General features: G+C 38.4%; 2 protein-coding genes across 15 annotated transcripts in view; one reads left to right on the top strand and one right to left on the bottom strand.

Moving 5' to 3' along the window:
• LOC127524755 (mitogen-activated protein kinase 10-like) overlaps window positions 1-8241 on the top strand; it is a 75388-nt gene extending 67147 nt beyond the window's left edge. For 8 of the 11 annotated variants that reach the window (XM_051916601.1, XM_051916604.1, XM_051916605.1 and 5 more), the window contains one exon: window positions 29-8241. In XM_051916601.1, the coding sequence (XP_051772561.1) occupies window positions 29-171 (143 nt within the window). In that variant the 3' untranslated portion in view covers window positions 172-8241. Of the gene's footprint in view, window positions 1-23 lie in introns of all 11 variants that reach the window. The other 3 variants (XM_051916606.1, XM_051916608.1, XM_051916607.1) reach the window with 3 other exon arrangements.
• Window positions 8242-11864: 3623 nt separating this feature from the next.
• The window catches only part of LOC127524754 (rho GTPase-activating protein 24-like), a 124412-nt gene continuing 108495 nt past the window's right edge, over window positions 11865-27781 (bottom strand). For all 4 annotated transcript variants that reach the window (XM_051916596.1, XM_051916598.1, XM_051916597.1 and 1 more), the window contains 7 exons: window positions 27224-27346; window positions 20911-21118; window positions 17917-18049; window positions 16061-16134; window positions 15157-15278; window positions 13992-15066; window positions 11865-13450 (listed from right to left, as the gene is read on the bottom strand). In XM_051916596.1, the coding sequence (XP_051772556.1) occupies window positions 13207-13450; window positions 13992-15066; window positions 15157-15278; window positions 16061-16134; window positions 17917-18049; window positions 20911-21118; window positions 27224-27346 (1979 nt within the window). In that variant the 3' untranslated portion in view covers window positions 11865-13206. The remainder of the gene's footprint in view (window positions 13451-13991; window positions 15067-15156; window positions 15279-16060; window positions 16135-17916; window positions 18050-20910; window positions 21119-27223; window positions 27347-27781) is intronic.

The raw sequence follows: 27781 nt of genomic DNA, 5'->3' as shown, positions 1-27781 counted from the left end.
GTTTTTCCCGTTACTTCCCTTAGCGCAGGTGCAGCCATGAACAGCAGCGAGAGCCTCCCCCCCTCCTCCTCCGTCAATGACATCTCCTCCATGTCCACCGACCAGACCTTGGCCTCCGATACCGACAGCAGCCTGGAGACCTCCGCCGGACCGCTGGGGTGCTGCAGGTGACTAACCGCCTGCCTGCGCAACCCCATGTTCTTCAGAAGGTGAACGGCCACCGCGACCCCGACCGAGTACAAATCCACAAACCTCTGAAAAATGTAATTAACAAAATAAAAAAATTAGTTAATATATGCGTAAAATAATGTATCATGAGTAAATGATGACAAAGTATGCATTTTCATTCAAAGAAACGTCTGAATATGTATATTTATGAATCTTTACTAGTTGCTTTGCTTTTAATCCCCTCATATGGCATCGAAAAAAAACGAGACTTCAAAAAAAGAAAAGAAAAGAGAAAAAAAGGGCCTAATCGGGCATCTCTGTAAAGTGTACATTGACTGGCTGATATCTATTACCTTGCGATTTTCTGTGCTTCAGTCGATGTGGCAGGGTGGGCTTTTATTTTAAAGAGCACTGTACTATATTCGATCAGATGATTTTGAGATGATTTTATTTTGCTTGTGCCGAAACTCCCAACTGGTTTCGGATGGGCTGGTGTGTCTATGTGCGACTCCTCGTAAGGTAAAATAATAATATGTACAATGGCGCCCCCTATTTTTTGTATATATGTAATTGTGTACAGTTGTGAGGCGTTCTCAGAGTGGGACTGACGGCCAGTAGAGGGAGTATTTGCACACCTTGCCACATTACAGCTAATCACCCGTTTCCCTTTGCCTGTAGTCTTGCATGGTCAGAGAAAAAGTAATTAAGCTAATTATAACATATACAAATATAGATAACTGTGTTTATATAACATTTAAGGAGCTAACGGGTGAATGAGGGCGTATCTGTCACTCGACAGGAATTGAGGCTGCTTTAAAGGAAGCCATTGGGGGGTACAAGCACGGTTGCTGTCATTTTCCGACTTTCAACAGCCCTTCCTTCGTGTTTGTGAAACTCGCCCTCTCTGCGACAGCCTTGCATGCTTCAACTTCACCTTTGAAAGGTGTGTGTCTAACTAAGTCGAGAGCATGCACCTCATCTTCACATTTTGTTCCTTGTTCACATCCACGCAAACTAAATCTCATCTCGAAACTCATATTTTTGTGTTGTCTAAAGGGAATCAACATGCTTACTACCTAAATTTCACAGCTGGAGTTTATTATTAAACCTGTTTATTGTCGGATTTGGGAAGTGCCTTTGAAATAATGCAGTTTCCTCCTCAAAAAACACGAATACAGTAAACGCGACGGCTCTGGTAGAGATGTTCCAGGTGGTGTCGGATGTGTCAGGTCTGTTTACCCAATCCCACAATCCCCTATTCATATAGATTTAGAGATCTGGCTCTTGTATCCAAGTGTCTGATTTAAAGTCACTGTATGTTAAAGAAAAAAAGGCACCTGGACAAAAATCTGTTATAAGCCCCAGATCGGAGAACTACAGTGGCCTCAAACAGTATTTGGACATTTATATCACACTTAAAAATGTTATAACATTAAAAATAAATAAAATTCAGTTCTCCTCAAGTTTACACAGGTGTAGTTCATCACATTAAACTATGAAAATGTTCCACTAACGTTTGACAACCCCAGTTCATGTATCATTTAACATACATATTAGTTTGATCTTTGTTTGGGAAAAAAAAAATGCCACTAATATTTTGTTATATAGATTGACATGCATTTTAAATAAATGTTTGAAGTGTCCAAATATGCTTTGAGGCCACTGTTTGTTCCAATGTAACACCCCCCCCCCCCCATCCCTCACATTTAATTGTTCCATTTTTAAAAAGATGATTAATGTAGTTTACATTTTCAAACACACATGGCTGATGTTTTTAGTACTACTAGGTAAAGTTTAGCTTCATTGAATATACATTATGAAGTACACAGTAAATTGAACATATAATATTTAAGTTGTACGGTTTTGTTTTGTACCTGTATTTGTCCAATTTGATCCGTGTACTAAAAATTTTAATAAAGGGATGAAATACACATGATTTTTTGGTTTGTTTATGTAACAAAGCTCTCATTTTCTAACTCATTCTCACTCAGAAACACTCTTTTTGTGGATAAAATTTAATTATTATTAATTAGCCTAAATTATTAGTATTTTTAATAACATTTATATGGCATTGCATGTTTATGTTTATCTGATTCTGCTTAGAGGTACACTATGTAACTTTTGGCTGTCAAGCGGTTAAAAACAAAACTGAATGCATTTTGTGGAAGAATATTATTTGGGTTGTGCTTCGGCTCTGCATGACTGTGAGGATGAATATGGTTATCATACTGCTCACAAAACATTCACTACTATATAGAGATATAACCAGTTTAGATGGAAAGGATCTTAAGCTGACTAGCTGAAGATGTTACTGTACCCATTAATAGACACGGTACTTCCTTGAAAATAAATTCCAGCATAGCGCCACAACAACCCATAATAAAATGACCCTTCACAATAGATAATACAATGAACTCTGTGAGAGTGCGACAAATGGCAATTTATCTGTTCAATAACATACCTTACTCGCATTTAGAGTAATAAAAACACCATCTCCATGTCGCTTTTACATTTCAAAGACATTTACAACCATCTCAGAGAAGCCAAACCAATGTTGATTGTTTTATGATGAGCTCTGCCTCTGTCCAAAGATTATAGATATAGAAAGACGGTTCACTACTTATGAATGGGAGAAACTGCAACGCGCAATATGGCACAATACGTCCCGCCTTCTAAGTAAAAAAGCCAATCGCTGATTGATAAAGTCATTGCGTCACTGCAGCTGCCGTTAGAAGCTCCAGTTCCCATAAAAACCTGAGACTCGCGTTTAGGACCGCACATGCACATTGGCTAGTCTAGCCTGAAAAATAAGCTTTTTAACACTATTTAAGCATAAGAAACAAAATTTATAGGACAGTTCATGTCAGATTTTGTTGCTGATTTGAAATATATTATTTAATTGTGAGTTCGCCCAGCAGTTTTTGAGATTTCAGGATTCCCCCATTCTAATAGATAGGACTGGGGGTGCTTCTCCATAGAGTGGTGCAGGTATGACGTCACTTTGTAGGCCAATCCGGAAGCTAGCAGCACACGGGTTCCCTCGATTGAAAGCCTATGCATTTTTCCCATAGACTTTTGGAAAATCGCAAAAAATAAGCTCTGTGTTCAACAAAGGGTTATGATAATACACGTTTTGCCCATCAAGATAATTTTCACAGATAAACATAACTTTTATGAAGTTTGAAGCCTAAATGCAGTCGCCAGAAGTAAAAAGCTAAAGGTAGGCTATAAACGAACTACACCACGGTCGCTCGACTTCAACTAAGCTTCCAACAACTCTTTCAGTTTTTATCTAAAAACATTTTCCCAGCACGTTTGAGTTAGAATAGTTTATAAGAGTACAATTATGAGCATAATGAGGCTGTAAAAGCAGACTGAGCTTACCTTCTCAGAGTGATGACGATTAATGTCCCCGACTGCCTGTGTAGTCCCATTTAGCCACTTGTTAGCAACCGCCTTTTTCAAGACACATAACAGCTTAAAAAAAATCACAAGTGGGGTAATACTGATGCATTTTATGTCGTAGAATAAATCGTGAAACTGTCTTGAGCTTGCGTTCACCACAGACTTTATTTCAACCATTTAACCAAAATCCCATTCAAAAAACCCATTGCCTTCGGGGCGATGGAACCGGAAGTGCTAAAATGCTAACTCATTTCCGCATTTTGGCCTACAAAGTAATGTCATACCTGCACCACTCTATATCCCTCCTTGTTTCCTCACTCCTATGACCCGGAAACCGATCAAGCTCAGCCAATTTGTAGGACATCTCAATTCTCTAATTGCACCGTGAGGAAGCTTCCTGAGGAGTCATGATCGAGGATACACACAGAGATTGTATATTATAGGGAGATAAGAGGGTCTGTATCTCTTACCATTGGAGAAAGCGTAACGGCTAACGTAATCACGTGCGGCACCACTCAGCCTATCGTGTAATGGTCCCCTTCCCTGCTTACCGCCACAGCCAGAGCGTTAGCATTAGCCTTAGGTTGCAGGCTTGCCTTCCAGTGGCTTTGATACTCAGGCGCATCCTTTGCGGAAGTCTTTATCGTCGAGAAACCTGACGCACGTATACATTCTCCTCCCCCGTCACATGTGTCAATAATTTAAATGTAATCTTTACTTTTGCAGTTTAAATAAACTTAACATCTCACATATTTCAACGGAGCATCTTGAGTTATTAATATTTTTTTTTTTTTTAAATAACCAATGAGGGCAGATCCCTCGAGCGCAGCTGATGACGCTTTGAAGTGACGCTCGGGTGAACGAGAACGTTCCAATACAAATAACATTTCCTTCGATTCCTCCGTCCTCGTTTTCTTTCCTTGCATCCTCCCCTCACATCCTACGGGGGTGGAGCTGAGACGCGAGGAAAGGAAGCACAAATAAGAAATGAGAAGCACCCTTGGTCTTGGATGCCCGAAATAGCTGCCCGGAGGCGTTGCAAATATGGCCGCCGAGTGAACATACTTTCCTTGAAAAGGACTTTGCTCTGTCGCGTTCTCTGTTTGCCAACAGACTCTCCTCTGTTCGGCGTTTTTTTTTTAACGGGTGATTCCCCTCAGGTTGAAGATTTAGCTGCTGCTGCTCCATGTAAAATTTTCACTCTCGTTGTGAAAACTAACTTCCAACTCCCACACCATACACGCGTAAAAATAGAGCAACTTTTCTCTTATTTACCGATGTGGCGAGACACGCACGGGCGAGTGACATACTTTATGTACGCAAATTCCCGCGAGAACCATCCTGTCAGGTCTAAAATATAAACACCTATAGGCTTACCGTAGTGAATCAGAGCACGACAAAAACACAATATTATATTATTATAAATTAACTCGTTGTTTAAATTTTGTTTATTTTGAACAAAAAAGTTTCATGGTGTACCTCTACGTTTGTTTTTCAGTTAACAAATGTGTTCAATTGAATTTTTTGTTTTATGACAATAACATGCATTTATCACCTCTAACATCAAATATTGACCCTATACGTGTCATTACATATTCTAGCCTTCCATCTGACACTTTTAGAGCTGAATATATGAATTGTTCAAACATAAAACTTAAGAATTTTGATATTGAAAGCCATTTAAATTCCTATTTTATTTGCATGAACATCATCATAAGTTTCCCAACCTAATCAGACATTTCCGCCATAACAACCTTATATGGTACAAAGTAATAGGCTACATATCACCTCTAGAGGACAGAGAGGGGTTCTGGGAGGTCTCCAGTCTCTGCAAAATAATTCAATATGGCTGCTGATGATTTTACAACAGGGTGGACACGTACATATATAGTAGCTTTTGTATTTCAATTGTTAGAATTCAATATTACTTGTAAATCGTTGCGTTGTGTATCCAATTTGTTGATTACATTTCATTTTAGAATAGACGGACAACAATGTGGTGTGGCATCTTGCATTTTATACAGGTTATTTTTCAACGAAAGGACCCTCCTTTCTGTTGGGTCGCGCACAGGGTTAATTTTTATGACTCCATAGTCTCAGTTATCCATTTTGAACTTCGCATCACTTAAACCAGTTGTTATGAAACTAAGCTCAAAGCGTTAACATGATGTATTAACTCAAACTCTAAGGTTTCCTCATATAAGAGGTTGAAATGAGTCGAGTTTCAGCCCAGGAGTGTGCATTTCTCCCATGGTGCTTCAAATAAAAAACTTTGGGATTGATTTCTCAGAATGGCTTTTGATTAAAGTAGGTGTCAACACTGAATGTTTGTACTTTTCACAATGTTATAATGCTGCTTCTGAAACCATTATAAACCTGCGAGAACAGTGATATACACGGGATGCCACTACTGTTGCATTGTGGGTAAAGTACTGAGTGTTAAAGCTGCAGGTGTGCTGTAAGTGCTGTATTGTAGAGTTTGACTTTGTCTCGTAACAGTGGCGGTGCAGTTTGTGAGCAGGGAACGAAAGAATGGAAATGATGTAACTTAACAATGTGCTATTATGATGTCATCGTTTAAACTCAAGCTGATTGGTCGAGATGGTGGCCTTAACAGAATTGTAAAATATTCCCAGGTTTTGTTTTTTAAGGTTTCGATTAAATCTGTTAATTAGTCCAATTAAAAATGATGCAGTCTTGTATGTTCATCAAATGAATGCATGTTCACTAGAAACAGTTCAGCAGCTCCCAGTGTACACATCTGTCATGTTATGTTTGAAATCAAGGTATATTTAATGTAATATTTTAGTATGAAGTACATACTTCCATAACAATCTGCACAACAATGTACAGTTGATGAATCTCTGTGTCACTGCAATCAAACATGAACACTCAGAGCAATACAGACCACTACATCCTTTACCACTGACCTGTTTTCATTTTTTTCCTGTCTTCACTTTCCTTCTTCCTTACGTTTTGTTCCAGTCCTTCCTTCCCATATATATTTTCCTTATTTCCTTTTTCTGCATTCACTTTCCTTCTTTGTTGCCTTTCCTTTTCATCCTTGCTTTCTTTGCTTTTTCGTCTTCATTTTTGTTTCCCTTCTCTCCCTTTTTCCCTTCTTCTTTCCTTAGTTCTTTATTGTTTACTTCCCTCACTTGCCTTTGTCTCCCCATCTGTTTCCTTTCCGTTTTTCCTTTCTTCCTGTTTACCTTTCTTCCTTATTCTTTTTCATTTCTTTTTCTCTTTTTACTTCTACCTTCGCTTTCATTCTTTTTGCTTTTTCTTTCCATTCCTCCTGTTTCTTTTTTCTTTTTACCTTGTCCTTTCCTTTATTTTTCCATTTTCTTTTGTCCTGTTTGTTTCCTTCCTTCCTTGTTCTTTTTTCTGTCTTCATTTGTTTTCCTTCCTTCCTTCTTTCCTTCCTTCCTTCCTTTAATTTAGTTCCTTCACTTTCCTTCCTTCCTTCTTTCCTTCCTTTCTTCCTTTAATTTATTTCCTTCATTTTTATTCCTTCCTTCCTTTAATTTATTTCCTTCACTTTCCTTCCTTCCTTTTTCCTTCCTTCCTTCCTTCCTTCATTCACTTTTAATCCTTCCTTCCTTCCTTCCTTCCTTCCTTCTTTCATTCCTTTCTTCCTTTAATTTATTTCCTTCCTTCCTTTTTTCATTCCTTTCTTCCTTTAATTTATTTCCTTCCTTCACTTTTATTCCTTCCTTCCTTTGTCCTTCCTTCACTTTATTTCCTTCACTTTCCTTCCTTCCTTCCTTCCTTCACTTTTATTCCTTCCTTCCTTCTTTCCTTCTATTCTTTTAATTTATTTCCTTCAGTTTATTTCCTTCACTTTCCTTCCTTCCCTTTCTTTCCTTCCTTTCTTCCTTTATTTCCTTTACTTTCCTTCCTTCCTTACTTTTTCCTTCCTTCCTTCCTTCCTTCCTTTATTCCTTCATTCCTTCCTTCCTTACTTCCTTCCAACACTTTACTTTCTTGCTTTTTGTTTCCTTTCCATTTATTTCTTTCTGTTTAAATTCCTTTCTTCGCCTTTTTTGTCCTTTCCTTGTTTCCCCCTACATCTTCCTTCTTTCTTCCTTTTTCCCTTTCTGTCCTTTCTTCTTTTTTTCATCTTAATTTCGTTCTCCCCTCTTTTTCCTATGTTCTTTCTTTCTAAGGTTATTCAAGGTCAGAGATCACAGTAGTGCAATAACAAAACTCTTTAAGTGTGGATGAACGATGGATTGTTTTTCTAATCATGAATTCACACTGTGTACTAGTTAATGTTACGAGTCTCATGGTGATGTTCAACTCAATCAAGTCTTTATGGTTTCATTTTGACTCAGATGGTATTTTTAAGCCTCTTTCTCTCTCCATCTATCTCTTTCCGTGCTGTCAGTGAGCCATTCTGTTGAGAGATGGAGGCTGTGGTTCTTTACACAGTGCTTTCTGACATCTAACGCCATTTTCACTCCACCTGCTCCAGGCTGTTGTTCAAATCAAATGATTCTACAAATGCAAGATAAGATGAGATGGTTTGGGGGAAAAAATTAAAAATAAAAATTAAAGATTTAAACAGCACTATGAATTGCTGTTAGCACCCGACATTTTAAAGGTACTGTGTATGTAATATAAATATCTGTATGTGACTGAAAATAAACTCCTTTGACCTTGAAATGAATTGTCATCTGTTCTTGAATTTGCATGCGTTATAGGTATTTTAATTTAAGCTAGACATAGACATGGTGACTGGTACCTATTTACATGCATATTGGTTGTTGACAACATTTCAGGTAAAAATTTAAAGTAAAGGAATGAGTGTGATTATTGAGAGAGAGAGTGTGTGTGTTCAGAATGTGGGGTTAAAACAAAGAGAGGAAGAAAGCAAGTTTTTTTGTTTTCAATTCCAACCAAGGACTGAGAGAAAGACTTCTCACCTCTTTTGTTCTTTTGGGTTTTGTTTTTCTTTTAACTGTTTTCTGAGAATCCAGTGAGTCAGATCTTTAAGGAGAGCTGCCTTTCTATTAGAGTCATTTTTAGTTTCTCAAAGCCGGCCTTGAAGAGTCCTCAATTTAGGACACTCCTGAATATACATAAGTCCTTCAACACACACAGAGGCTTCACCATAATATCTGTCTATTTTAGTACCTTATCAATGTTACTTCTCACACCCTCTATGAGCAAACCAGGGAGTTTATAACATGGCACAAGCTCAGGTTTCCATAAGGTTCCTGTAGTCATGGAAAACCTGGAAATATCAGAGACTTTATCAAAACAGTTTCATGAGACCTTGTAATTAGTTAGAAAGGTTAAAAATTGTGAGAAATCAAAGTTGGGTTGTATAAAAGAGCGTGACCAATAATGACTGTAATAGAGAAAACAAAAACAAGTTATGCCACGTGTCATCAAAATATGTTGTGAGTGAATGAAAGTCGTGGAGTTTCTGTAATAAATCCACAAATATTTCTTCAAATAGACATGTGGAGTTAAACTTAATGTGAGCCATTGTGATGTCTAATTCATGAGCAAATTGTTCTTTCGAGTTCATACTTTTCAATGACTCCGTAAAACTGGTTCAAAAATCTTTCCGAATGATTCATTACTGATTTTTTTTTTTAGTTATTTATTTTTGATCATTTTCTGGTATTCAAAAATGACTGGAAAGGCCATGGAAATTCTTTTTACCAAAAGTGTGGGAACTTTGGACCGTTTCAAGCTAAACATTTCAAAAAATGATTTAATGTTTTGAATGATAAAATAATTCAGCTTGAACACCTGTGTGAACTTCAGCTGAACTGTCTTCATCCACTATAAATCACCTTGACACCCAGATGATTTAAAAGTGACTGCAAAAATGAAAAGTGAAATTCATTTTGAGAAAAACTTGAAGCATTTGTTTGCAGAAGCAACTTGTGTATTTTGCCTGACATATGAAATAATAGTCAGAAAAATCTTTTTTTAAATGGAACAGTTTATCGAACCTTTAGACTATATATATATATACATTTTGTGTGTTTTTTTTTTTTTTTTTCAGTATCATATTTGATACATTATGGCTCATATGGAACTCATAGTTACGGAGGGAAAAAACATCTATTTCATTCAGAGACCCAAACTGAGGAAAAATATGCAATTTGGTGCAGATGCTGTTATTTATATGGCCAAAAAAGATGCAATTCTGATATTAAAATGAGTGAGATCTTTATAACAGTATAGCAGACTACATAAAATGCATATAAATATCATTTGCCACTCTGTATCTCCCAATAATATGATATTTAAATGCTTAGTTTTATGATAAAAGCTCTGTTGTGGGGGGCAAAACATTTTGCAATGCATTATAATGATGATTGAGAGATGAACAATAAATGTTCCTCAAAAGCCTGATGTATATATCTGATACTTACATTATTTAATTTTTTTTTTCTTACAAAAATGATGTATGGATAATCAGCTGCTTCAGTCAAGTGTCCATCTTAAAATATTACTAACAATATAAAAGTTATTCTTATGGTTACTTAAAAATCATTAAAGATTTCATAGCAAAAAGACACGTTAACAACACGCCCAAGGGGGACATTTTTAAAATGTATGCTAACTATTTACCAGACAACAGAAGGCATGTAGTAGATTGTGCAGCAGCAAAGTTTTGATCATGTCGATCATATAGAGGCCTTAGAAAGTAGTAGACTTACATGGTTAATGGTGGTTACGTGTCTTGTGGGCCACCGTACAGTTCTTATTTGTATTTTATTCAACTCTCTTTCTCTCAGACACTTGACTGGAACATATTTATCATCTCAATAGCTGTTACCTACAGTGGACTTCCATCTCATTTGGTTCAGTTCTATAAAATGGAACAAAACCTGAATCGCCAACAAAGGCCGATCCCTGCATGAGAAGCACTCTATTATCTGTGCTTCTCTCCAGCTTCCAGAGGTTTGTATTCTTCAGATCAAGCTTGGCGTGAAAATATTCCTGGATCCCGTTCCTTTCTGTCATCTGTAGTTCAGAATGGAATTTGCGGGCTGCGTTTACTTTGTCCGGCTGCTTTAAGCCTATTATCCAGTGAAGAAAGGTGCGGAGTGTGTGAGCCAGATTCCCTCTCTGTGCTGCTGGTGTGGGAGATGGAGACCGCAGGCCCCCTGATGTGTCTTCTAATAGGTTCAGGGTGAAATACATTATGGGATCTTTAAATTCAAGCAGACCCTTACTGGGAAAAATGACAAGGATGTTAATCCCCAGAGTGCACCGGGGCAGAGTTACAGGTCTGTGGCAAAGTTAAAGGGGCTATATGTAAGAGTTTTCATGTATTAATCACTTTTTTTATTGCCAATGTGTGAACAACTTTTAAAGAAACTTAAAAAACAGGATCTTCCCCAACATCCTAGGTTGTCTGTGAAAGCCTGTAGACCAGGGGGTGCCCACTCCTGTTCCTGGAGATCTACCCACGTAGAAGGCGACGTTCTCAGGACCTTGCGCTACGTTCCCTAAAAGTTCTCTAAAGGTGACAAAAATTCCGAACCTTTACAGAACATTCGGGACGTTCCTAAAACGTCCTCTTTTGGTAATGAAAGTGCTGCGGTTTAAGGTTCCTTATATGACTTTAGGGGAACGTTCCATTTTGGTTATTCTATGGTCAAAAAAGAATGTTACAAAGAGGACATTTGGGACATTAACAGAACATTCCCACATGGTCCTCTGTTGGTCATTTAATAACGTTCCCGATATGAGTTTAGGGGGATGTTCTATTTTGGATATTTTAATCCAAAAATCTTACATATTGTGCCTTTAATCTGTGAAGAATGACTTGGAATATAATCATAATTGAGTTCTATGGGGGTCATGCAGATTGGGAGTGGCATGAGGTTGAGTAAATGATGTCCGAATTTTTTTTTAGTGAGAGATTACAATGCGGTGCTGAGAAATGTTCTGCCTAATTGAACATCAACACCTGCAAATACATGCACAAATACACTGTAAAGTGGGAAAAAGATATGAAAGCCCACCCAGGGTAAGAACAACAACATCCGGTCAATATTCTCATGATTTTGTTGCATTCTGCATCATTCTGTGTGTTTTATGTTGCATTTAAGAATTATAACCATTGGACATTTCAAAACAAATCACAATTTTTCACTAAAGGATATTGACTTTTCATGGACAATGTCCAGAATTTGTTTGGGAGGATGTTGCATTGATTCATAATATTAATTTTGTGGTTGTACACATCAGACCACCCACAGATTTCATGTGTGGTCGGCCCCAGCGACTGATACAATAACACTAGACAATTTAAATGAGGTCACATAATTTAATTGTTATCGCATTTCACTGAATGCATCAAGCTACAGTAGAAGACAAGACAAGGCAAATGACCCCAAACGCACAGACACGTGGTCCGAGAGATGAACAAACCCCATCGGGTTTGAATCGTCAAGTCTTTAGTCTTCATTTTAACAGACTTCCTCCCGTCTAGCACCGCTGAAAGCAAATGATGTGCGACAGGCACAAATGACAAAGACAGGCAACAGCGTTTGCCCCGTTTTTACAAGTATTTACAGGTTTCCTTGTCTACTTGGTTTTGGTCACATGGCATCAGCATGCACTGCAAAAAATCATGTTCTCCATCAGTATTTTTGTCTTTTCCCAATAAAAATACCTTAAAACTCTTACATTTTGTCTGAGACATTTTTCAAATAATGTATGAATGTATTATTTTGCGCCACTGGCCAAAAGTTATTTGTTTAAAGCAAAAACCTCCCTAAATTGTTAGATTTATGCTTTAAAAAAAGAATTATTTTTAATACTGATGAAGAAAATGTTTATTTGCAGTGGTAAATTTATGCAAAAAAGCAACAGGGAAGACTAAATGATACTCAAATGTTTGCCACATCTCATATTTGTACCATACTAAAAACAACAGCAACTCGTATGCTTAAGTGCAAGGAAAAGCCTTGATATAAAATTTATATGTAACACATTGAGAATTCTGTTTAAATATCAATACGTACATTAAACATTACTTTAATTTGCAATTATACAGACATTTGTTTTTCATCGTGGAATTTTTAACATTGTTTCGCCTTTATATACACAAGAGGATACATGACAGCTCAAGGACACATTTGGTTGGATCACAAGAAGAAATACGAGTGACATTCGTGGTTCTGTCGTCCTTCAGGAGATTCCCATCATCTAAGACTCATTGTTCATTCTTGTCATTCATTTTCTCACATTCAACTGAGTTCATCTTACCATTCACTTTCAGAGCAAAGGTTTTCTGTCATTATTTAGAGTCAGAATCCGCTTCTTTCTGTTTGACACTCATTTTCTGTCACATCCCCTTCTTTTGGTTTGACACTCATCATGACATCTTTTACCTTAAAATCCAAGCTGCATCATCCCATCATCCTTCTTCATGAATTCCACCGGTTCAATCCAACAGCAATCTCATGACTGGTCCAAAATTTGGCTCAATGGGCTTCGCTCAGCCGTGTCGAAACTTTGCATTGAACGGACAGGTGACAGCGGCTGAGGAGATGCCATGAAGGTTGATTTAGTCACGTTCTGTCTGAGCACGGCCCACACAGTGTAATGTTAATGGTAGACTGTCCTCAACACAAGTGTGAATGAAACGGCTCACTGGATCCAGATGGTGTTGGCTCTGTCGGGCCGTCGCGGGTCTGCGGTCAGGTCTCCGAAGGTGGAGAAGAACTGCTCCATCTCTTTCTGCAACATCTCGTTTCTCTTTTCTGCATCGTCCTTGGCTCGCTCGGCGTTCCTCAGCTTGATCTCCACCATGGTGTATTTCTTCTTCTCCTGGTCCAGCTCTTCATGTAGATTCGCCATTACGGTCTCCAACTCTAGATTTCGATGTTCCAGACTATAGGGAAGATGGGAAAGGGTGGGTGAATACACTTTTAATAAAATCAAGAAGCATTTTCTAGGCAAGTCAAAATTATTGTCTTGTTTTCAGAAAAAATAAGTCAAAATTAAGTGAGTTTTTCCTTAAAACAAGCAAAATAATAATCTGCAATTGGGGAAAGCAAAATAATCTTGTTTTCGGTTTGAAATAATATTATTTTGCTTACACCATTGGCAGATTATTTTGCTTACATTGATTATTGGTGTTTTCCCTACACCATTTTTTTTTTTTTTTTCTATAAATCACACTAAAAAATGAGGTAGATAGAAAATGATTTGTTGTCGACTCTCACCACTGACATTAGTTCCACAAAAGAAAGAGAGGCATGCAGGTTCGAATGAAATGAGATTTTCTATTCATTTTAAAGTTCATTTTCAGTTTCATTAAAACTATGAAAAAACATCTCTTATTCGTGTACAAGGACAAAGGCAAACACTAGCCTGGTACCATTAGTTTAAGTCATTTTAACATTCATTTTATGGTTGAACATGGCTCTCACCTCTTGATCCTGGCCTCGTATTCATTCTTCTGCTTGAGCATTTCTTGTTTGAGGCTGGCCACCAGGCTGTGCAGTGCACTGTGGTTGGTCGGTCCATTTGTGATGGCAAACGTTTCACTGTTATCGCTGCTGCTGGTTCCTCTGCTTCCCCGGCCTCCTCCAATACTGGTCCGCTGCTCCCTGTCATCCACTGCCAGTGCGTTGTCCTCCTGTACCGGCCCGTCCAACAAAGGATCCTCGAAGTTGTTGCCAAAGAAGTCCTGCTCTGGGCACGTGGTCGTAGAAGAGCGGCAGGAGGTTGAGTTTTCCGGTAAGGAGATCTCGCAAGACGAGGTGGACCATGTGGCGCTATCCACGCTCTGTTTGTCCTCACAGCTGCTGCTCAGACTGGGCTGTGTTGTCTGCTGCTGATGGATGTGGACGTTGTCATATGTGGACAGACGGTTCGGCTGGTTCTCGGCGTCTCGACTTTTAGCCTCGCGCATTGTAACATGACCATTGGGCACCCAGAGTCCATTCCGCCCATTCAGAGTCCCATTCGTCACGTCAGTGCTGGATACACCCATTCGAACGACACCATTCTGAACCCCCATCTTAGTGCCCGAGCCCTTTATTGCGCCCGTCCGACGGGCATGCAGGGTGCCCATATTTGGTAGAGTCTGACACTTTTCCTGATTGGCGTCACCCGAGGACGATGACGACGAGCTGAACGATCCGTTAGTGACAATCCCACTGCCTTTGCTGAAAGCCGGGTTCTTTTTCACCGCCAGTGGTGGACTGCGGGTCACCTCGAATCGCTGTCCTGTAAAACCATTACGTGGGCTGCCTGAGCGTGGAGAGCCATTGTCCAGAGGAGCCCGGGTGGGTGATTCGGGTGCATCCCAGGTGCATTGTCGCACCCCACTGGTGTTATTGTTCTCTTTGTTTTGTAGCTGACCATTTGTAGGCCGTTTCTGTGTATCAATATTGTTATTATTAACCAGTTCCAGCGTGCTAGTATGTTCCTCTTCAGGTGGGAAAAGAACATCAAGCCGGCCGATCAGAACGGCCATCAACTGCTGGACCAGTACTGTGCCTGGACATATGACAAACAGATTGCTCAAGCACTAAAAATAATCACGATATAGAGCTGTCTGGATTGAGAGATATGAGCAAAAAGACCTACCTTCCATTATAGTCACCGGGTCCTCAACCTTTGGCCTCAGAATATTTGGCCCAAAGACCGTAGCCAGATTCTGTACACTCATTTTATTCACACCTGAGTAGGACTGAACTTCATCCAAAAACCTAAATCAAAAGAATGAATGGTCTTAACATTACAACTCAGATTTCTGCAACTGAATGTACAAATTTGAATGGATAACAAAAGACGTAAATACAAATAAATAAACATGTAAATACATAAAATGACCCATTTTTATATCATGGCATATTTTTTTTTTTTTTTACAGTTTTTAAAAACAGGCACTACCACATGGTTACTTGATATAAAACAGCCTTGTAGTAATATTTACTTTATTATTTATTTGTTTGTTTATAGTTTTATTGGATGGATCTTTACTATTGCAAACAAAAATAAGATTATATAATATCATGAGGAAAAAATATATATACACTGTGGCTATGAATTAAGAATTTGTTTCCTTGTTTTAATAAATCGTGGCTACATTGTAATAATTTACTAAATTTACTAAATCAAGGAACAAATTATTAATTTGTGGCCAGTATATATATATATATATATATATATTTTTTTTTTTCCCTCTCTATATGCTGGGCTCGGTAAATATAATATAATATAATATAATATAATATAATATAATATAATATAATATCCCTTATTTTTTGCCATTGAGTAAATTAATTCACTGACTCACTCAAAGACAGTCACTTGTTTCGCTCCTGAATGAATCAGTGTTTTGAACAAATCATTTCAGTAAATTTCTATAATTCACCTATAAAGCGATATATAGGTGTAACAATGTAATATGTTAACCTGAAAAATTCCCAACACTAACGCATAATGTGATGAGCTGAATAGAACTGAATAGAATAAAAAAAGCACCTACTTGCATATGTATTTAAGCAGATTGTAGTTCACCAGAGGTAGACCTTCTACTTGTCTTCTTAATTCCTTCATTCCCTGCATAGACAAAAAAGAAAAAGAAAGCAAATTATGCATTTGTTTAAACTGATTTCCGTAATTACATTTTAAATGATCATTCTGGACTACATAATTTAAAGACTTACTAAATCAAAAGACACTTTAACCTGTCCCATTGCTTTTAAAAGTCTGTTGAACTCTTCCTAATTGACTTTAAATATTCACATTGCAATTTATTTCGTTATTACTATGCTCTCCGTCTAGGCATGGGTCAATGAGTTTAACAATTGATGACGGTCTAGATGTAATGATGTGCTCTAACCCAGATCTGTTTTTATCATGGTCGATATGTCTTTTCCCTGCAGGCTCTCTCTGATGAAAATTGCTTTGCTGCACCACATGAGAAAGCCATTTCTCAAAAACAAATGGATCCAGTAAAGCCTTCTGCTTCATTTTGACAATGTACCACGATTCTTTGTGTGTACCATACTCGAGGGGTTCTCACAGGTACGAATCTCATTCAAAACCTTGGGGCAGTAAATTAAACTCAATGTTGCAAGACCCCATCGTGCACTTTGATTCTATCCTGAAAAGCCTCTGGCTGGACGCGCTGGTAATTTACGCAAGGTAAAAGTTTAACTTAAAAGTCAGAATGAGGCTGTATCCGTTCCTCGGGGTCATCCCGCTCAGAAAAAATAAGAAATGGATGTATGCAAGATGAAAGACTGCAGGAGAATAATGTGACGAGTCATATGCCATTCTCTCAGCCTGATGGTGGGAACTAACTCAAACAGAAATGAGAAATAGCAAGAGGAATGGTGCCAAAGAGTTCAACAATACCTTGAGTCTACAGTAGGCTCATTATGAAAAAGATATGATCCTTTACATTTATTCAGTTTGTTAAAGGTGCAGTAAGCGATTTCAGAGAAACGCTGTTAAAAGTGGATTGAACCGACCACCAAAACACACTTGTAGCCAATCAGCAGTAAGGGGCATATACATATAAAGGATATTAAGATATCTTTAATACTTATTGAGTTACAGGCAAGCAAACTTGAGGCAAGAAACACAAGAAGTGCTTTTTGCCATTTTTGAACTGTCACTGTTGGCATATAATGAAACAAAGATTGCTAAAGTCAACAGATTTTACTAATAGACCTACTAATCTCTGTGTAAAAATAAAATAATGATGCTGCCAGGTGATCTCAGGTGAAAATTGTTATTTTTTACAAAATAGTGGATTACTCAGTCATTATATATCTGTGACATTTAATATTTTGGCTTTCATCACTATTTATGTTTGTCTTCCTACAGAAAAAATATTAACAAAATCAAAAATTTGAGCCGGGGACCCTCTGGTTGAATTGACATGGAATGGAATGACCCAATAAAGAAATCTAACTGACCCCAATATTTTGAACCATAATGTATATATCTGGCAACCTGCATCATTAATGACACTCAATAATCACTATCTTAAGTACTGAAATATGTTACGGTAACACTTTATTTTACAGTGCCGTAGTAACATGTTACTAAATGTACTTACTGTAGTAATAACAGTAAATTATGTCTAATTACAAATAACTAACCCTAAACCAAAACCTAACCCTAACTGTAACTCTATAGTAAGTACATGTAGTTAATTAATAGTACTCAGTACTTATTAGAGTAATTACAATGTAACTTCAGCACTGTAAAATAAAGTGTAACCTATGTTACTGCTACTAAGTAAGTACAAAAGGACCGCATACTTGCAATGTGAAGCTCAGCCATTCATGCCTCCATTTATTTTATTAAAAGTGTTATGAGGTGACTCACTTCATCCTGGTCTTTGCTGAGGAGTTTGGTGCAGGCCAGAAACTCTTCATATTTACAGAACGGGATGACTGGCTCAGGCAGCTCTCTCAAGTACAGCTTCAACAAGGATGCCACGGTGTGAACGTCTGTGTTACTGCAGAGAAAGATGGAAAGTGTAGACATATTAATGTTAAAGTGACCAATGAAAAGCTAGAAGCATCCAGTTTTTAAACATTAAAGAAGAAATAAGGCATGTAAAGCAGTGTAGGAAACTTTAAGGTGATGTTCACACTTAGGTTTGGTTAGATTAAAATGAACTTTGGCGCAATTGTTCTAATAGTGTTGTTTATTTGAATAAGTGTGATTGCTGCCATCCGAACCCCTGAAAAGGTGGGTCTCAGTTTGTTTCCAAATGAACTTTTTTGCTTTGTATCTTTAGGTTCGGTGTTAAAAATGATAGTGTGAATGCTAAGCGAACCAGGACTAATTGTCTTTTTGGTCAAGACCAAAAGAACCAAGTTTGAACACACCCTAAATGACAGATTGACATCCCTGTGTTGGTATCCCAGTGTATCTAATGATGAGTAACAGGAAGCTGGTACTAAATCAAAGCAAGTACTAGCACATCACTGATCAGCCCTGTAACGGCCCCATAGAGGACCTGGGCTCGTGACAACACCGTAACTTGCTGGATTTATTGACACTTTCTGGGTGGGCTATACAGGAATAGCTGGCACATGTATAATGTAACCACCAAATGCATTTTTTTGTGCAATGACCCTTTATAATTATCACCTTTGCTTCAGACACCAGTAAGATCTAAATATGAACAGTGTTAAATATGCAGTGTGCTTTTCCTGGCATGTCTCTTCCTGACAGCGTGATTGTGAAGCCCTGACAGCCATCGCTAAAATCAGACTGTAAATCACCCGGAAAACAGCTGCTGGTGTTATCATGGAAGTGCAGAGAATGCTTTTCCTGAAAGAGAAAGTGCCCACCGTCTACATTTTAATGTAATGTAATGTAATGTAATGTCCTGAGAGGACATTCCATTAAAATTGACAAAATGCTGCACTTTCAGTCTAATAATGGATAAACATCTATGCTAAATGGAAAATAGGTTATTTGGCAAACGTCATATACAGGGAGAAAAAGACAAAATAAAAACCTGGTGGTGTTAAAAAGGAAGATTTTGTCTTGCTAATTCATAAATGCAAATTTGTGGATGTAATCCAGATTTAGAAGAAAGCAAAAGAAAAGAAAGCAAATCCATTTGATCAAGCAAAAAGCCAAAAGATGGCACACTAATGGGTTTTATTATGAAGTGAGGCTCTAAACAGAGCTGTCATTTGCATCTTTTTACTTTGATTTGTCACTGGAGCCATGTGTCACTTTAAAAAATAAATAAATAAATAAATAAAAACTTTCATAATGCATTTAATTAGGACTCAGTTCAGACATTATTTAAAAGCTATGTTATTTGTAAAGAGGTCACCATTTAAATGTATGCATCTAGCAGATATGCTTATCTTATTGTGGTTTGAGGTTTCTTATTGGTAAGAATTTTTTTCTCTATAATTAACATAGGCTTAAATGAAAATATTCTGACAGTGAGACTTGGTAACCACAGGTAAAACCATACATGGCTACTCACTACTACCACTGTCAAATGATATTATATTATGATATGTTATATAGGCCTATAAAAAACGCCTAAATGCAGGTAAAAACTACACACACCTTCACAAAGAAATGAATTATATATTCCCCTACCCACTTAATAAATATATTGCAATATAAATTACTACAACACGGTATTCAATATAAATATTCCACATTTCCACAATCCATGGTAAATTACCACAGTTCATTCATGGTAAATGTTTGTAAGTGTGGTGATTTTGGGATTTAAAAGTCTTCTATCTTCATTCATGGCACGTTTCTCCTGTTTTTCTCATCAGTCTTGTTGGGAATGTTGAGGCTGATTCATCCGATTCAAAACTAGTTTAATCATCAAGTGATTTGTGGTTTGTAACCGAGAGGTGTGTGTCGAATTGAAACATTACTCACTAGATGTCGCAACGCTGTTTAATAATGGTGACCGGGAATAAACGCGCAGCTCCTTTAAGCTTTCGTTCAGTTATCCACTGGGCCGTGCTGCGTAGTTCAAAGTAAACTAGTGAAACACATGAAAACAGCGCTATTTGTTCTGTATTTGTTGTTACTGACCGAGAAACAACCATAGATGATTCAGTGACAGAGTGGTCCGAACGAATCCAAATCATTTCAGATAGTTATGCAAGCCCATTTGGCCAATTCACGGAAAACAAAGAATCGAGACAAAAGAATGATTAATTCATTAATAATTGGTATCGCTGGTTCAGTCGACAGAAATACGGGACACACATAATAACTGCTGAAATATTCGCAAAATGAGTTTTGGCGTGCATATGATACGCACTTTATGGCATGCATATAATACGCTTGGTAGTCTTGAGTAGGGTTGGTGGTGTGGGCCGCCAGTTGAATAGCCCTGCAGTAGTGTATCAGTTCATACATTCCCTTGTGATCGAACCCATGACCTTTGCATTGCTAGCATCACAGTCTACTGTTTGAGCCACAGGAATTACCAGCATGTTGTGTTTCGGTCAAACAGATTCATCATAATGATCATGATGGTTAAAATTCCAGCTAGACCAGCACCAAACCAACACAAGATAGTCTTTTCAGCAGGGGAATGAAAGATTGTGGCATTACATGCATCACATTTTAGCTCCCCGTCCACCTGTTTACAACCAAAACCTCGTTAAAATCCTCCATGACTATTACATCTCTCAATGTGCATGCTCCTGAGACAAAGAAACAAACTGGAGAGAGAAGATAAGAAAGGCAAGCCAGATAATACAGAAAATCTGAATGAGATGCTTTAGAAGATTTAAAGTTGTGCACGTCTGCATTCACACAGATTCATTTCATATTCATAACAGAGACTATAAATGTATTTAGAGCAAGTACCAGTCGAAAGACGGCTTCTCTCCACAGTCGAAAGCATCCTGAAGCTCTTTGACGAGGTTGGCTTGTCCAGGCAAACGGAAGAGCCCTTCCTCTCGTAGACCCCAGCGGCGGATGAAGTCCACGCACTGCTCCACCAGCATGGGAGCCATTTTGTTGCCATAACGTCGTTCATATCGAACTGTCTCTTCCAGCTTCTGACCAAAGATTCCTGAAACACAAGCCCATAGTTCATGAGGACCAGATAAGCTACCAGATAAGCTAGCTCTGCGATGCACCACGCATTATGCAATCACGTTGGAAAGGTCACGCGTAGGCGAAAGTACCGTTCCAATGTCTACAAAGCGAACGTGCAAAGACTAAGTCAAACGACCTTTACAAAAAAGGTAAAACAACGATGTCGGACGATTTTGAAGTTGGAGGAGAAAATGAGACGCCTTCGTCACGCATTATCTTTCCAACGTGATTACCGCAGAGCAGTGCAAGACGAGCATTTTGGTTAAAATGTATATAATGTTTTCTTTTTTTTAGAAAATGACTGATCATTTCACTAAGACCCTTATTCCTTGGCTGGGATCGTGTAGAGCCCTTGGAAGCTTTGGACCTTCAACCCGTTGAACCCTGTTGAAGTCCACTACATGGAGAAAAATCCTGGAATGTTTTCCTCAAAAACCTTAATTTCTTTTCGATTGAAGAAAGATAGACCTAAACATCTTGGATGACATGGGGGTGAGTAAATTATCAGGAAATTTGAATTCTTAAGTGAACCAGTCCTTTAATGCATTGGTGTGCTATTGTAATATTGTTATGGAAAAAAAGTCTTGAGCTATCTGAAAATTAGTTTTTAACTCAATTGAAAAGTCCATGTTGCAAAACATAGATTGATCCCTCTACTCCTGATCCTCCTATCAGAGACAAAATAGCCCCATAAAAGTAAGGAAAGAGAGAAGCCTGATTTAAGCTATTCTTTCATGTCATGTTCTCTGAGAAGAAAATCGCACACTTCCTCTCCTGTATTGTTCTTTTGTCTGCATCAGTCAGGCTGAAAACAAGCGTGATTCACATGTGGCATGCATATGAGCAGGGATTAGGCCAGACTTCCTGGAAGCTTTGGATCGGTGGCGCTTTCCGGGTCTCCGGACACAGACATGGGGTACGAGATGGTACAAATTCAACTAAACCTAGAAGACAGGAAGAGATTTACCGCCCTTTCCTGTCTGAGCTGTTGGAGGGTAAAAAAGTGGGTTGGACAGATGAGAGAAACAACATTTCACATTTTCTTTGATTTTTCACATTCAAAAGAATGTCTGACTCACCATGTTTGAAGCTGATGCAACTTTTAATTTTACGGAAGACACTTCTGTGCATGAAACTATAGTAAAATAAAGGATGCAAGAAGGTGCATCCGAACTGTCTGCCTCCAAGCATCTTCAACAATTAGTCTGACGTGGCCTGCAGTCACACTATGGCCGAACAAAAACACAATGGCACGAGAATCTCATCCAAAACGTTAAGTCCCAGCTAGAAATTTCCTCCAACCAAAGTCTTGGGGAAAAGCTTTGGAAACATACTGTAACTTTGAGAAGATCCGCACTTGGATCGCAAGTGGACCTCAAAATGCGGAAAGAAAAAGGACATAATTCGTATAGTTACTTTTACTTTTCTACATAGATCCTTTCTGGATGAATAAACACAGAAATTTCCTATAATGTATCTCTGGACAAGTTCTTATGGTGCACACACAGGTGTGAGATGATGATCTGCCTAAAACACAGTAGGAACAAAAGTAAATAAACTGAATGTAGACATTCACTTGGCTTCAACTCTTAATGATTTATGCAGAAGCTCTTGCATGAGTTTCTTGTTTCCCATGAAAAAAGTTTGATGAATCAGACTTGTGCTTCCAGCCAAAGGTAATCTCCTGATGGATTTTCTCTCCCTTCGGTGAGTTCTCCTGGCTTATAACTTGGTTTCTCATGCCTGGATCCCCTGTAAGCACTCTGTTTGTGAATCCCCGTCTCAGAGCTTTAATGTCACATTTGGGTTAAATAGTCCCTCTGACTTTGACTTCACAATAGCAATTAACAGCATTGGACAAACACACACACTCAACTTCACGGCATCTTCAAGCTGTCCAAGGCTTTTCTGCTGACCTCACGCATTCAAACACAGTGCTCTTTGTGCTGCTCTGCAGCTCTTATCATACAGAAAATCAAATATGAGCAGCTGGCAGATGGCTCTTCCTGCAAACTTCTCCTCTCATTACAGTCTTGCACCTTTTAGGTCCTCCTGTCTCATCTCATACCTTTGAGGTTGTCTCTTCTTTTTTTGATGGTCTCTGATGGTCTTTTCTCATCTCTTTTTATCCCTTGTTACAGTTGCACACCCTTTGAGCTGTTCTCTTGCGGTTTCTTTGGTCCCCCCCTCCTCTCCTCTGATCCCCTCTCTTCATCTCATCTCGTCTCCTTTTCGTCCACAGATTGGTCAGATTGCCCTAAAGCCATTCCTTGTACTTTCACTGTTCCCTTCTCCTGTATGTCTGGAAACAGAGTGCTTTCCCTGCTTTAAGGAGGTTCGGATTCAAAGGGGAGGAGACGAACCACTCCATCCATCCAAAGCTCAGACCTGACCTGTACTCGAAAGCTGAGAGTACGACAGAGCCAAAACAACCCCCCTCCACTCCACTCCCTATAGGTTAGTGTTAAAAAAAAGCTGTTAAGCTCTTAGCTGTGTAATCGTCTGTTGTGGCTGTTCCCAGCCTTCTGCCCTCATTCCTGCTGTTCACACTGCCGTGTTTTTTGGTAGAAGTTTGAACAACGGTGCTCCGCACAAAAGCTCCACAATAGCTGTGGGCAAATCACACTCAGCCTAGAAGGCCTTCCAGTTCATTGGCGGAAAAGATTAAACACATAAAGATTGTTTCTTTGATCTTCCTCAATGAAGAATAAAAACATGCATTTTGAATGAATATTCTCTGTCTAAGCCTTCAGGCCCGGATTAACATCTCAAACAATGAAACGAGTACAGTAAACATACACTCTAAAAAATGCTGGGTTGTTTTTTTCTACCCAAATGCAGAGTTGAGCCTGTTGGGTCATTTTGTTGGGTTATTTTTTCCATGGTTGGGTAGTTTTTGTGTTACCCAACCATTGGGTTAGAGGCTGGTCAATCTCACTGACAGTTGAGACAATACACCCCTCCCCCACCCGCCCACCGACACAACAACCCAGTGGTTGGGTTACACAAAGTGCAGGCTTTTTGCATCCTCATCAGGAGGGAGCACATCTCGACGCCGCCGAATTGGTTCATTCAATGAAATAAAGGTTTGTGTACATCTTATTTTGTCTATGAAGTCTTTATAGTGCTGTAAATCATTTTATTTAATGCAATGCAATGCAGTATACAGGGCTGTCGGTTGAATGTGTCAGTCATGATGGAAACATCTTTTTCCTTGGATAAACTGATTTTTATTTGTTACAATCCTGAATATTATTAAACTGGATGTTAAAATATGTTCTCAGAACTCTGTACTGTTTGTTTATGTGCAGGTTATAAGGAGTCTGTCACAATATCTTTCAGTTATGAGAAACGCGGAGCAGCGGTCTGAGGTTCTTAGCTCCCCTGCTGAACAATGGCCTATCAATGGCTCAGATTTTGGCAACACACCGCTGCGCCTATGACTGGAATATATGTGGAAAATCGAAGCGGAGAGGTGCAGCGAGTTTTGGACATAGTGCTTTTAGTCTGTTCGTTCCCTGTTGAAAAAAATACAGCTGATTAGGTATGTTTTGAAGCATGGCAGCTGGTTTGAGCTGGTTTATGTTGGTCCTTAATTGGTCATGAGCTGGTTTAAGCTGGTTCTTAGCTGGTCATGAGCTGGTTTAAGCTGGTCAAGTGCTGGTCCTAAGCAATTAGCTCCAGCTCAGGATCAGCTTAATCCAGCTCATGACCAACTAAGGACCGGCACAACCAGCTGCTATGCTTCAAAACATACCTAACCAGCATATGCTGTTTTTTTCAACAGGGTTGGCATGAGAAAAAAATAAGCAAAATATGGTCAAATTAGTTTTCAAATGCAAGTTATTAAATATTTAATTTTTAAAAAACAATTTTGTTCAATGGTATAAGCTGTATAATCGAGTTGTCATTCTTTTCTGCACTTTTTCACTCATATACACATGTACACATTGTTTTAATACTTGCCTATATTTGCACAGAAAAAAGTATTCTCGTCGCTTCATAACATAAAGGTTGAACCACTGTAGTCACGTGGACATATTTAATGATGTTTTTACTACTTTACCGGACCTTGAATGTGGTAATTTCGTTGCTTTCTCTTGGGGGTCAGAACTCTCTCCGATTTCATCAAAAACATCTTAATTTGTGTTCTATAGATGAACAAAGGTCTTACAGATTTGGAACGACATGAGGGTGACAGAAATTTCATTTTTGGGTGAACTGACCCTTTAACACTAACAACATTGCGTGACATTAAGAGAATCTTAACCAGGACTGGATGTGGATGTGAAGTTTTAGTTCTAACCAGTCACAACATTTAACATTAAAGTTCCTTGTTTAGTAACTTTTAACTAATATGTGATCTCACTTGGATCACACAAATGTCATCCTCAGAGCGTCAGTACTCCATAATACAAAGACACTTAAATGTCACTTCAGAAAGCTTTGACAGAAGTGTAATCACACAGCAAAAGCCAAATAACAAGTCAAAATCTAATTACATCTGATAATGATTATAAACAACGACTGCGATCTAATGAATTATCAACTTGTTGCAGCTGCACACACATGCTCAAATCAAATCTGAGACGGAGATGTCAAAGGTCAAGGAGAAGAGACTAGAACACACATGCACTGCAACTGGGTGGTCGTGAAACCCCATAGAACCCTTGCAGTGGGATATTGTACACTGTTTGACTCAGTGACCTATCATGTAAATCAGCTGACTGAGGAGGGGAATGTCACTTTCACAACTACAAATGTGAACACTAAATGCATTCCTAAGGAATCTTAATTATTTTTGGCTAAACATATATATAACATATATTCAGATATAAATGGCTTTGTACACAGAAATGCCACCCAAGATGGTAACAAAGTCTCAATTTGTCAAAATCCAGTGAACCAATTGAGTTCACACAGAAATATAGGTTAGGACAAACCGGGAGATTAAAGAGATTACAAACCGGTCACAAAAACACAAAAGCTGGCCATAACTTAACTTTTGAGTAATTAAACAATTGATTTATGTAACATTGTGTTTATAAGAAAGAAAAATATATTTCATGATAAGCCAGCAGGTGAAAGTTGATGCAACATCATGTAGGACGAGTCCACAACATGCCTCTCCAAGTTCAATGCTGTCAGTCTGTATCACATAGCTGGGTACCCTCAACACTGAGGCCGGGTCAGATGTGCTTATTATTATGAATGGTTGATTTTTGCCCACAGAGAGTGGGATCATTCAGACGGCCATGCAAGGATGAGCCATTCTTGCAGGCTGGTGAACAAACCTTTAAACCAAACTTGGAAAGTGGACAGTCTCATGATGTTGGTGCTGTATGTGAGGCTGAAAAAATGAGCACACCTTTAAACACACCCACACAGTAACGAACAAGTTCACTCATTACCACGCTCAAAGAGAGACATGGATAACCAACAGCAATTACACCACTCATCGAGAGTCAATTAAACTGACAACTATCTCAAAAACCTAATGGCATTTTCTGCATAAATGAAATCTATATTAAGTCTTTATGCAACCTGCTCCAACTTTAACCCAGAGAAAAAAGCCTAATGATATAATTTCAACTCCAAACCACTGCTAAAATTTAATCATTTAAATGTCAGAATGAATGAATGAATGAATAAGTCATTGATTAAATCACTCAACCAATTCATTCATAAACGCTGATTCAATCTACTGCATGTTGCTCAATGGGTGATTCTACTGAGGCTTTATTTGCATAGTTTTTTCTTAATACTGCGTTTCCACACAAACAACTAATTATACTGCATCACTCACACATTTACTGTAATCTTTTAACAGCCCTAATATTTTAAAGATAATGGAATGTAATGGAAATCACTTCTGAAAGGTATAGAGCTGTTAACATTGCAAGAAGATGTTCAAATATTATTAACACCTTTAACTGGTTAGCGTTTGATACTTATACAGTATCATAATATATAGCAAAGCTGAGGCTGTGTGAGTAAAGCAAAGTTAAACTGTGACCAGCTTGTTTATAACCATTAACCAATGCTGACTTATTCTGATAAATTGGTTGCAGAAGCTCACCTCCTCCAAATGGGGCCCATATCACCCTGCGGATGGTCTTCACCCAATCCTCCATGTCATTCTGTGTGCTGGCCATAAGTAGGTACGTCTCATGGTTGGATGTCATTCGCTCCCTGTCGCCCCCTACAGAGAGAAAATGGAAATAATGGTCAGATGTTTGTTGGTTTGAGTTGTTAACATTTTTCCCCCATTTAAAAATACCAAAAAATAAAATAAAATTTGGCATGAAATATTCAAGTAAATAAAAAAACATTCATAAACACAGTTCCAATTGCAAGGGCCAGGTAAATCTCATTCGCTTCCTTCACTTTCAGTCCCCAAAACTTTCTTCTCAACAAACCATGTCAACAACCAATTAGGTCTCCGTCATTAAAGAGGAGAGGCAGAGCATGCCTTTGTGTACTAAACCGCACTGACACTTCTGTGATCTGTCATTAGCCCTTGACTCAAAGTCATTATTTACAAATGTACAGGTGTGTTGACATTTGTGAAGGGAGCTGAGCCTGAGACTTCTGACTGTGGGTTTGTCTCAGTTGATGTGTGGTGATGTCACATGTT

This window comes from Ctenopharyngodon idella, chromosome 13 (assembly GCF_019924925.1).
Source record: "Ctenopharyngodon idella isolate HZGC_01 chromosome 13, HZGC01, whole genome shotgun sequence".
NCBI lineage: Eukaryota > Metazoa > Chordata > Actinopteri > Cypriniformes > Xenocyprididae > Ctenopharyngodon > Ctenopharyngodon idella.
Note: the sequence above shows the minus strand (reverse complement) of the source record. Positions and strands in the feature narration are given on the sequence as shown.